General features: G+C 55.6%; 6 protein-coding genes across 6 annotated transcripts; 1 reads left to right on the top strand and 5 right to left on the bottom strand.

Moving 5' to 3' along the window:
• Positions 1–235: 235 nt before the first annotated feature.
• Positions 236–1,147, bottom strand: PG994_004958 (uncharacterized protein; the record flags this gene model as incomplete). The annotated part of the gene is made up of 3 exons (XM_066856367.1): positions 236–381; positions 452–593; positions 725–1,147. The coding sequence occupies 3 exons, from the start codon at positions 1,145–1,147 to the stop codon at positions 236–238; spliced, it is 711 nt and encodes a 236-aa protein (XP_066718534.1).
• Positions 1,148–3,324: 2,177 nt separating this feature from the next.
• On the bottom strand, positions 3,325–4,906 carry PG994_004957 (guanine deaminase; the record flags this gene model as incomplete). Its single annotated transcript, XM_066856366.1, has 2 exons — positions 3,325–4,685; positions 4,900–4,906. The coding sequence occupies 2 exons, from the start codon at positions 4,904–4,906 to the stop codon at positions 3,325–3,327; spliced, it is 1,368 nt and encodes a 455-aa protein (XP_066718533.1).
• A 1,366-nt stretch (positions 4,907–6,272) lies between these two features.
• Positions 6,273–6,587, bottom strand: PG994_004956 (uncharacterized protein; the record flags this gene model as incomplete). The annotated part of the gene is made up of 1 exon (XM_066856365.1): positions 6,273–6,587. One exon carries the CDS (start codon positions 6,585–6,587, stop codon positions 6,273–6,275), a length of 315 nt encoding a protein of 104 aa, XP_066718532.1.
• Positions 6,588–6,606: 19 nt separating this feature from the next.
• PG994_004955 (uncharacterized protein) lies at positions 6,607–7,083 on the top strand (the record flags this gene model as incomplete). The annotated part of the gene is made up of 1 exon (XM_066856364.1): positions 6,607–7,083. The coding sequence occupies one exon, from the start codon at positions 6,607–6,609 to the stop codon at positions 7,081–7,083; it is 477 nt and encodes a 158-aa protein (XP_066718531.1).
• Positions 7,084–7,811: 728 nt separating this feature from the next.
• On the bottom strand, positions 7,812–8,834 carry PG994_004954 (uncharacterized protein; the record flags this gene model as incomplete). Its single annotated transcript, XM_066856363.1, has 2 exons — positions 7,812–8,333; positions 8,541–8,834. 2 exons carry the CDS (start codon positions 8,832–8,834, stop codon positions 7,812–7,814), a joined length of 816 nt encoding a protein of 271 aa, XP_066718530.1.
• Positions 8,835–9,960: 1,126 nt separating this feature from the next.
• On the bottom strand, positions 9,961–10,443 carry PG994_004953 (uncharacterized protein; the record flags this gene model as incomplete). The annotated part of the gene is made up of 1 exon (XM_066856362.1): positions 9,961–10,443. One exon carries the CDS (start codon positions 10,441–10,443, stop codon positions 9,961–9,963), a length of 483 nt encoding a protein of 160 aa, XP_066718529.1.
• Between the last annotated feature and the right edge of the window lie 137 nt (positions 10,444–10,580).

Below are 10,580 nucleotides of genomic sequence, written 5' to 3'. Positions count from 1 at the left end.
AGAATATCCACGACTTCAAAGCCAGACTGCTGGAGAAGACCATGTGATAGCAGGAGCTGCTCCGTCTTTGCTTGCTTCTGATGGCCATTTTCGGCCGAAATGGTCCTGGATATGTGGTGAAGTAACTTGTAATGTTCTACACTATTATGTACAAGGGCAAGACCTACTGAGTTCAGTTCATTGACTTTGGTCTCCGTTGACTTAGTAGCGAACCGACCGGAAAGGCTATCCGGACTCACATGCATTGCTTCTCTGCCTGGGCGATATTATACAGGTGGCGTGTCTTTAGCACGCGAACTCTTCTCGTGTTCACTACAGCCTTAAATCTTGCAAATTCCTTGTATATCCCGAAGATGGGGTGAAACACGATAGCGAAGCAACCTGGAGGTCTGGTTAGCTCTCTGCATATGGTGGGGAATAAACCCAACTTCTGGATTAATGGGTTACCAACCGGCGCTGAGCTTGAAGAAGATATTGGCAAGGCCCCGTAGGAACCCCTTCAAGCACCCTGGGACTCCTCCACCATCCCTTGCTGCTTTGTGCGGTAGTGTGACCCAGTCCGTCAGACCATCATAGAATCCGTACCATAGTCCCTAGAAAGAGGGAAAGAATAATAACCTAGTTATCAATCATCATCCATGCCATACCTACATTTTAGGGGGCGAGAGGGAGGGAAAAGAACATCTGATCAATGGCTGTGGGGATCTTGATAGTGAGTACGTACCGAACAACCTGCCACGCACCCGTGAGGAAAGCCTGTGAGCCGGGGCCACTTGCGTACCGTTTTGTCGCCGTACAACTCTGGAGTATGGTGCAAGGCTTTTCCCCTTCCGTCTCCAACGACGAGTGGAATCTTAAGTAGACCTATTATGATCAACCAGATACCCAGAGAAATATCTCTCCATGACAGCCAGAAGGGGTGGCAGTCTGCCTCGTCGCGCTCCTCATCCTGTCGGCCCGGTTCTACTCGTTGCCGTGGCTTATCTGCATAAAGCGAGGGGCCCACCGGAGGCGTTTGCTGTCCCGCTGCGGTAAGATCATGGCTCTGCAAATGCTGCTGATCATGGGGTTGGAGCGGCTCTCTAGTGGTGGTAGCAGCAGTGGGTTGTGCAGCAGTTGGCTGTACCCTCGTCACTGTGCCCGGCATCGCGTCCAGCCCCCCCCAATGAATTTCGCCCCAAAGTCCACGGCGTGTGCGGCATCCAACTGCGACGTCATGATATCTGCGGGGGGCGGTTGATCATGAACGACGATTGTTGTTGGCCTTGAACTGGCATCATCGACGATTTGGGTGTTCTGTTGTTGATGGTGCTGTGCCGCACCAACGGGCGCCGCGACGTCTCTTGCAACGGTCGTATGTTGTTGTTGGTGTTGGTGTTGGTCATTTGACTGCGGTTGCGGCGGCACCCCAGCCCTCCTCGCTGGAGAGTTTGCTGCTACCCTGCCATCGGGCCCCGATTTGGCAAGTCGCATGGCCCTTGCCGGGTTTGTGATTGTCATGTATGCAGTGAACGACTGGGTTTCTTTGAGTCAAAAGTCGTGCCCTGCAGTAGTGCTCGATTGTTAAAGGGATTTAGTTCCCGGCAAGGCGAACGAGCCGAAACAAACGAGATGACGGTGCTCCCACGTTATTTATCCAACCTTTACCACCATGCTGGTTTTGTCTCTAGCTTACGCTGGTCGCTCATTTCTAGGCACCGAAATAAACCGCACTGTGATTGGCTATCTCCGTCGTTTTTGGCCCACCCCGGCCTCTCAGATGCTATTACAGGGGTTATATCTAGCAAAACGGTGATAAGAGCAAGGGAGACAAAACTGTTCGGAACTTTTCCCTCCAATTATACCATGGTGCTCACGGCGACATGATGGCCCTGGAGCCATCCAGATCGTCAAAGTTGCGGTATCACATACTGACAACCCAGGCGAATTTTCCTATGACCTCCACGAGACCATTTGCATACTTTGAGTTATGCGATGAGATATTGGTACTCTTGACGACAAAGGTGAAGTACAGTGGGCACTTGTTGGTTGTTGCCTCGTGAGCTGGATTTGTTGGCTGTGACAGTATCTCAAACTTGGCTTGGTAAGCTATAATCGTTGGTGATGAAGACAGGGTAAATAACGGGAAAGTCTCGGGACGATAATGACTCTTTTTGTACAACACGTATTCTTTATCTGCACATCTACGGTTATGGGACACATTTCGAAAGTGTAGCACAACTGGAATGCAATTATAGAAGAATCTTCGCCGGAGTAAGCTTTCCTTTGCGGCGAGTAATCTGGAAGTGTAGCCAGCCCGACTCCGCTGCTTACTACGTTATCTTTTCAGCGCATTCTACCACTCACAGGGTGCGACTTCCCGCACTGCATTAACTTTCCTCAGTACTTAAATATCTGACACCGGTCACAAGCTGATGGGAGTGTCTTCGGGCTTGAGTGCCAAGTCATGTGCTGAAGTGATCAGTAAGGGGGCCTTCGCCAGCCACTGGGAGAGCAAGCACATGAGGCTAGGTACGGGCCGGGAGTTTGAATTCCAACTCAAGATAATATCACTACTGTCAGTGAGCTGAGTAACTGGAATAAAAATTGCAAAAGAAACATCGTGGTAACCCTTTTCCATTTGCCCCAGTGTCCTTACACCACAGTCCATCAAGGCTAGACTGGGCTGTACATTCGGGCCAACACTTGTCCCAAAGCTGCCGGCATTACACAATCCGACGAAGCAGTGCCCAGCAACAGAGACAGGGAAGTTGCGGCTTTCACGCGGCCCGTCCGACGACGGAGACGCTGGCGGGGAAGTGAGCCGAAACATGACTAAATCAAATCTTCATAACCAAAGGATACCAGGGGATCAACCGAAGTAATCAATTGCCACGTTCGCACTCGTCATGTTCAAATTCATACACATTCTTGTGGGATGAATGCAAAGGGGACAGAAAAGGGAAAAGAAAAAGGAGTATATACACCTGTCTCACCATGGCTGACGGGCTAAACCGCGCAGGTTGACCAGAAATAGAACTCCACATAGATGTATATACCTCACAAGCTGGGCGAGTTCTACTCCTTGGAGGGGCAGGTGTGGCCTTGTATCAGAGATAAGTGATCCTTCGAGTTTCTCTTGATGCTTCATCTCTTCTGATAGAGTCAAATCTTACTCTGGCCTCCATTCTGCCATTGTGAACGCCGAAATATGTTCAATGCTTGAGGCAAGCCTAATCAAGTAGGAACTCCGAAAGGAGAAAGTAGACGATGCTCTTTTTCTAAATAAAAGTACGTCTGGTCAATGGCGCATTGCATCCTACATTCTGTGATCTACTGTCCCATCTAAGACTTGACCAGTCGCCCGCGGACATACACCCGCTCGATACTCCGGTCATCACCCGTCATGACAAACTTCTCAAAGATCGTAGCCAGCGAGTCCTCGTCCTCGACCATAGTCATAACGCCCGGCCGTTGCGGATCCGCATTGACAAGGAGCGCATCGAACTCCTTGCCGACCTCGAGCGTGCCGACCTTGCCCTGCAGCCCGCACACCCGGGCCCCGCCCAGCGTCGCCAAGTGGAACACCTCGGGGATGGTCAACCCCTTCAGTTCGCCGCCGCTCTGGACCTCGCGCGCGTTGGACGCCACGAGCGCCTGCCGCATGGCGTCGAGCATGCTGGACGAGAAGCCGCCGCCGCTGTCGGTGCCGAGCCCGACGGGGATGCCGCGGTCGAGGAAGGCGCGGACGGGCGCCGCCATGAAGCCGCCGCCGACCGTCATGTTGGAGACGGGGCAGTGCGCGACGCCGCAGCCGAGCGCGCCCAGCCGGTCCAGCTCGTCGTCGGTCGCGTAGCAGCAGTGCGCGAGGATGGTGCGCGGCGTCAGCAGGCCGAAGTGCGCGTACAGCTCGACCTCGTCGCGGAACTCGGGGAACAGCGAGCACGTCGACGTCATCTCTTGTTCGGCTTCGTTGAAGTGGGTCTGGATTGCGAGCCCTTCCGGTTGCTCTTCGGACTTGCTCCGGGCGGCGATGTCGCCGAGACCGCGCAGCAGCGCCGGCGTGCACGTGATGGCGAACCGCGGCGTAAGGACGTACTGCAGCAAGCGCCGCTCCGGATCAAGAGCGCGCACATGCGCGAGGCAAGCCTCGGTGTCGCGCAGAGACTCCGCGGCGTCGGCGTCGCGGTACGTATCTGGCGCATTGCGGTCCATGTTGCACTTGCCGACGAGGGCGCGCTGGCCCCGCGCGAGGCAGACGTCGGCGAGCACGTCGGTGGCCGCGGCGTGGCGCGAGCCGTAGTATGCCGCCGTCGTGACCCCTTGCTGCAGGAACCCCGCGACGCAGCGGGCGTAGACGCGGCGCGCGTGCGCCGGGTCGGCGAAGCGCGCCTCGTGCGGGAAGGTGACGCGGTCGAGCCAGTCGAGGATGTGCAGGCCCTGGCCCAGGCCGCGCATGGCCCACTGCGGCGCGTGGTTGTGGGTGTCGACGAAGCCAGGGATGAAGAACTGGGTGCGTTCGAGGTAGTGGACGACGACGGAATCGTCGCGCTCTGTGTCGTCGTCGTCGTGCTGGCTTCGGGTCTTCCTGCGGGCTTGGAGGAGAGCGGGAACCTCGCCGCGACCTATACGGGGCTTGACTACCTCGATCTGGCCGTTGTCTGCGACGACGAGTAGGGTGTTCTCGAGGATCTCGATTTCCCGAGCTTCGGGGAATGAATTATGGTGCCATGGAATGCTTTCATCTTGACTTCCTCATATTGTATTTGCCCACGAAAGGATGGCTTAACATGACAATCACGACTGGCGAAACTGGGATGTCGGAAGCTCCAGAAAGACAGAATGCGGGGAGCAAGCAGCACGATTAGGGATCATTAGGTGCATCTGTGGCGGGGTAGCTTCCTTGTGAGAAGCTGTAACAAGACATCGTTTGCGACGCCTTGTCTCTCCTAAATTTTATTGCCATCGTGGTTGAAATGTATTGCACATCATTTCTGGCACGGGAATGAGCCATCCCAGACGAACGTTTCGTTTCTGCAAGGTGCTCGTCATGTCAATGCTCGCCGTTGTCGCCCAAGGCTAAAGGTCCGCCTATTATGGGAGCTAATTGGAGGAATGTCAGTTGACAAGCTGGATTCAAATCTGGAGAGGTATTGTTCATTAATATATACGGTCCAAAAGGTAAAGATAAAATATTTGGTTTGCGAATGAGTATAAGTCTTCTTAATACGTATTACATGGGTCTCAGTCCGGTTGAGAGAAGCTTATGATGAAAGGCGGACTTCGATGATGCTGGATTCACCCCCTTTTCATCCCTCTCTGTTGACCTTTATACCTTGAGACAGGTTAGATAATAGAGACAATGCATCTAATCCAACCCTCATGACCAATGCCCAATTCCAATATAAAGGGTCAGATTCAAGTCGTTGGTTCTAGAAACCATGCGTAGCCACAACTACTTACGTATCACCAAGAAATGACGGCCAGCAGGGAGAGGGAAAGGTTCGTGTACTGTGGATGATTCAGTTTTGTTGGTAGCCTAAGCCATGTCTACATACATTGGAATATTCCAGGCAGCAATTTCAAAGATCTACCGAAGGGAAAGGTCGTAGGTGGGCAAAACAGAAGATGTGAAAGAAATAAGCTGCTTCTCTGGCTAGGGGATATGTGACATAATACCAGCCCTCAGTATTACGATCGAGGAAACATTGCTCAGGTCAGGTTAGGCACTGTTTCCGAAGCTGATGATGCTGTGGCAAGATCCAGTAGTTCTTGATAGCGCCTTCCCTCAGTCACGTCCACTTTACAATCACCTGGGAAATAAAAATAACAAGGCAGACGCGCCCCGAGAAGTACATCTCAATGTATCTTATACCACACCCACAACATTGAAGCCATCCACCGTCCTTTCCTCACCACCCAACCAACACCTTCCCCTCAACCATCAACACGAGAAGGAAACGCAACGCGTTAGACACCATGAAGCACATCTCCATAGACTCTTCGTCTCAGGACAGCGGCGGTGGTGGACCTAGCCATGATTACACCCTCGTCCGCGTTGGCCTGTGTCCCCCAGAATACCAAGCATCGCATCTTGCCCAGCGGGAGATTGACGAGAAAACCAGCGCGGTGGTCAAGTATCTGCCTGATGGAGTGCGATGAGTTCCGAACGCTTTCTGACCTTCGACGCAAGGTAAATACCCCCCAAATGAAGCATCGTCCTCTTTCTCTCGAGGCTCTACCAGCTAGGTACGTAGAAGTTGCTGACTCGAAACCCTTGTTGGTATTGTTGTTCATAGGGATGGCAGAGTTCCGATGGCGACAAGGCCTTCCAAGAGCAGCGAAAGCGCGCCGACAACCTTGGCAAGGACGTGTCCGAGTTCAACTACAAGCTCATGGGCCGGATCGCCGACGAGCTCGAGCTCGTCACGGGCGCCTTCACGATGCCCGCGCGCCCCTGCAGCGTCCTGGACCTGTGCGCCGCGCCCGGCGGCTTCCTCAACACGGCCATGCGCCTCAACCCGGGCTGCGCCGCCGTCGGCTTCAGCCTGGACCCCGCCGACGGAGGATATAAGAACCTCCTGAACCCCTTCCCGCAGGCGATGCATGAAGTTCCTCGACGTCACCATGCTGGCCGAGGACATGGGCGTGGCCGACGTCCCCGCCGACCACCCGGACGCCGCCAAGTTCCTGCCGCGCCAGCTCGACGAGGCCGACGCCTTCAACCTCGTTCTCTGCGACGGCCACGTCCTCCGGACCCAAGACAGAAGCGGCGTCGTAGGCCCGTCGTCCGACAACAGCGACAGAAACAAGAACAAAAACTACCGAGAACTCTACGAGCCCTACCGCCTCAAGTACGTCCAGCTCGCCCTCGGCCTCGAGCACCTCAAGCCCGGCGGCACCATGGTCGTGCTTCTGCACAAGACCGAGGCGTGGAACACGCTGTGCACGGTCCGGCGCTTCGCGCGCTTCTCCGGTCAGGTGCGCCTGCACAAGCCGCGCGTCAGCCACACGACTCGCTCCTCGTTCTACCTGGTCGCCACGGGCGTCGACAGCGCGCACCCCGAGGCCGTGGCCGCCGTCGCCAAGTGGAAGGCGGTCTAGAAGGCCGCGACATTCGGAAGCGATGGCGGCGCAGCAGAAGAAAGCGAGGCAAAGGTCGCCGCGGCATTTGGTCAGGGGGAGCCGAGCGTGGAGGACATGATCGAGGAGTTCGGCCCGGAGCTGGTGCGTCAGGCGACGGATGTTTGGAGGGTCCAGGGCGAGGCTCTGGCACGGGCTTCGTACATCCGGGATCATTGATTCCAATCAATCAGAGTGGAGAGGTGTTGTGCCAAGGATTGAGTGACTTGTATGATGGTTGGGCATTATCTGCATGGCAATGAATGAACCAACGAAGGAAAGCAAGAACCCAAGCATGATGAAATCATCGAAGGGAATGTGTTTAGATGAGGAAAGGCCTTACATATCCAACTCAGTTCACAAGTAGCTACGGAAGAATACAGATACAGCCCTTGGAAGGTCAGAATGAATGTAGAATGAATGAGACATTTGCAAATGCTTTTTTCTATCCTCGAAAATATTTAGGGGGTATATCGTGAAATCTCAATCGCTCGCATCATGCTAAAACATATCCCAAGTCATAATTATTCATATCAGTAACCCCTTCATTTCTCCAATCAAGTCATGTCTTCCAGAGCGAGAGATTGGTAAGTTCAAGTAAAAGAACGCAGCAAGGAATGAGGCCGTTCACACACGCATAAGTGTGCCGCCGGGCCATGCACTCATTCACGGTCGTTTTCATACTCACTTGCTGCCGCTGCAGTCGCTTTTTAGCTCAGCGAGCCCCTTCCCCATCCACCCCCGGCATCCCAAACATTACCACATCCTCCTCTTCCTCGTCCTCGACGTCCAAAATCGCCTGACGAAGCCGCTCCTGCTGCATCCAAAAGTCCCGCTCGGCCCCGCCGTTCCGCGCGACCCGCCGCCGCTCCTGCATCTGCACGACGGTCCGCTCGTGCGCCCGCCGCCGGTGGTCCCGGTACTGCAGCGGCGTCAGGCCCAGCGCCCGCGGTTCGTGCACGGCCTGGTACGCGCGCTGGTTCGTCGCGTGGTCGTCGCCGCGGTGCGGCACGAGGTCCGTCGACTCGAGGTCCTCGCCCAGCGAGGTGTCGGGACGGAAGCGCACGCGGAGGGGGTGGTGGTGGGGTGGCTTGTTCGACCGGCTCGTGCTGGTCGTGGGGTGGCCGCTGCTGCTGTACTTTTTGAGCGCGGAGCGTTTTGGGACCGACGGCTCCAGTCGTGGCGGCCGTTCCGATGTGTCGGACGAGTCGTCGCCGTAGTCGTAGGGTATACTATTGTGCCCCTTGTGCCGGATCTGCCGCAGCTCCTCGCCCCGCACCTGCAGCCGCTGCCGCTCCCGCCTTGCCATCTCCTCCGCCAGCACCCTCTCCCGCGCCTCCCTGACTCTCCGCTGCTGCTCCGCAACCAGCTTCCGCTCCCGCACGATCTTCCTCCGCCTCCGCAGCTCGTCGCGCTGCCGATCCCTCACCAACAAGCACCTGACGCGCGTCTCGTGCATCCCCAAAGCCCTCGCCGCCGCCGCCGAGGAGGGCGTGTACGCGGGCGCGGCCAGCGCCGTCTGGACGAGTGGCTTGGGTGCGACGAGCGGGTGGCGGCTGTCGTCGGCGCTGCTGCCGGCGACGACGCGGTCCGCGGCCCAGAAGGGGCTGCGCGGGGCGCCGGCGTGCTGGAGCGGGCGGCCGATCCGCTGCGCGGCGGCAGGTGGCTGTTGCGGGCGTGGGCGAAGACGCCGCTGACGGCGGCCGTCGAGAACTGGGTCGCGACCTCGTCATTCTGGCGGCTCGCGATGACGCCGTAGAAGGCGGGCAGCGACGCGGGCGCGGGCCGGTGCTTCTTCGGGTGGAGTGGAAGGGGCAATGACCGGTGGCTGGTGAATGGGCTTGAGGACGACATCCTGGATGGGATGAGGATGATTGATGCTGGCCTGCCTGAAAGAGGTGGTGGTGGTGGGACTTGGTTCGGGCTCCTATGTCTTTGTGTCGCTCGACTGCGAATGTGGCCGACCGTGTGTGTTGGGTATTGATCGCAGACACCGAAAGAAGTACCGAGAAATTGACCAGAAGTCAAACGATGTGGTTGTTCCGACACGGGTAAAATTATAGGAAAATATTATCAGTGGAACAATGACAATGTCGAAACATTGGTCTGGTACTGTAGCGGAGAGATAAAGGAGGAGGCGTTTCAGTTCTCAAGGAGCATTGTAGTTATATCCTTTTCGGTTTGTTCGCCATACAGACAAAGAAAGGTCTCGAGGCCTTCTCTGTCACTTTATTCGGTTCACACGGCGAGGGCGGTTGCTCCGTCAGTCATGGTAGCTAAGATTTTTGTTAGGCTGTCAAATTAAATGATTGGTATACACGCTGGTCTAGAGATTATTGTATCCTCCTTCTTACCACCCCTGCCTTCCTCCGATATCTGTTTGCAGGCTAGGCAGATAGCATTCGCCGCCCCAGGCGCTCTATGTCAGATATCCAAGTATGTAGTGTAGTAAAAGAAAGTTAAATGACTGAAAATGCTAGAAGAACGATATAGGGGTATGTGGCTTTTGGTATTTCGCAATTGAATAACAGAATCGAACAGACAACATGCTTCTTCAAACATGCGAGCAGGTATATCCAGAAATCGTGAAAAATCGCAAGAGCGTCGTCATGATGCGTAGGTCATGAAAAGCGCTTCGTGGCTATGGAAGTTGATTAGAGCTTGCATCGTTTTGACCGAAATGCATCGACAAGAAAGTGAACCCGATCGAGTTAACCATCAAAGTCGCCAAACTCGCCATACCCATATGGATTCCATTCTTGTCCAGGGTATGACGTGGCGCTCATGACGGGCATACCGTCATCCAGGTCATCTGGAGCGGCAGCCAACTCGACGGGTTGGTCAACAAGAATCTTCTCCTCAGGCTCCGCAGGTGGCGGGGACTGTGGTTGCTGTTGCGCGCCCGTATGGTCGTAGGGCGGTGTGGCAGTGTACTCCCAGGACGGCCGGGGTCGAAGACCCCGTAGCAACAGATGGCGAACCACCAACCGTGGGATCATGGTTCCCACCGTTCGGTGGTTCCACGAAGTAGCTACCAGTATGCGCCATGTCTTCCTGCGACGCGGTGCCGACAGTGATGCCGACAGCCGCGCCTCCCACAGCTGCAGCGCCCACAACCACCGCATGGTTGTTCTTGCTGTCATAAATCTGATCACCAGGGGATCGGACCTTGCGGGGCGTAGCGTCATATATATCCTCCGTGTCAGACGATTGGCTATTGGCCTTGTCGACGTTGATATTCAGCGTAGGATTAGACACCTGGTGATGAGCAGTTCGAGATGGATCTGGGCTTAGTGAGACGCCTTGCGTACGTTCGTCGGCGACCGGAATGTTGTGAGTCATGGCGACACCAGGACCGTTCACGCCACTTCGAGGTGAAGGTGTGTGGCTGATGTCACTGACGTTTCCTTTGTCAGTAGTAGACACCGACTCATGCACCGATTCCGCTGCGGGCGCAGGCGGATTCGGAAGACGGCCAG

Source organism: Apiospora phragmitis, assembly GCF_038363925.1.
Source record: "Apiospora phragmitis strain CBS 135458 chromosome Unknown utg000005l:1.0-4161743.0:1.0-4166827.0, whole genome shotgun sequence".
Taxonomy (NCBI): domain Eukaryota; kingdom Fungi; phylum Ascomycota; class Sordariomycetes; order Amphisphaeriales; family Apiosporaceae; genus Apiospora; species Apiospora phragmitis.
This window is presented reverse-complemented; position numbering and strand designations above follow the sequence as displayed.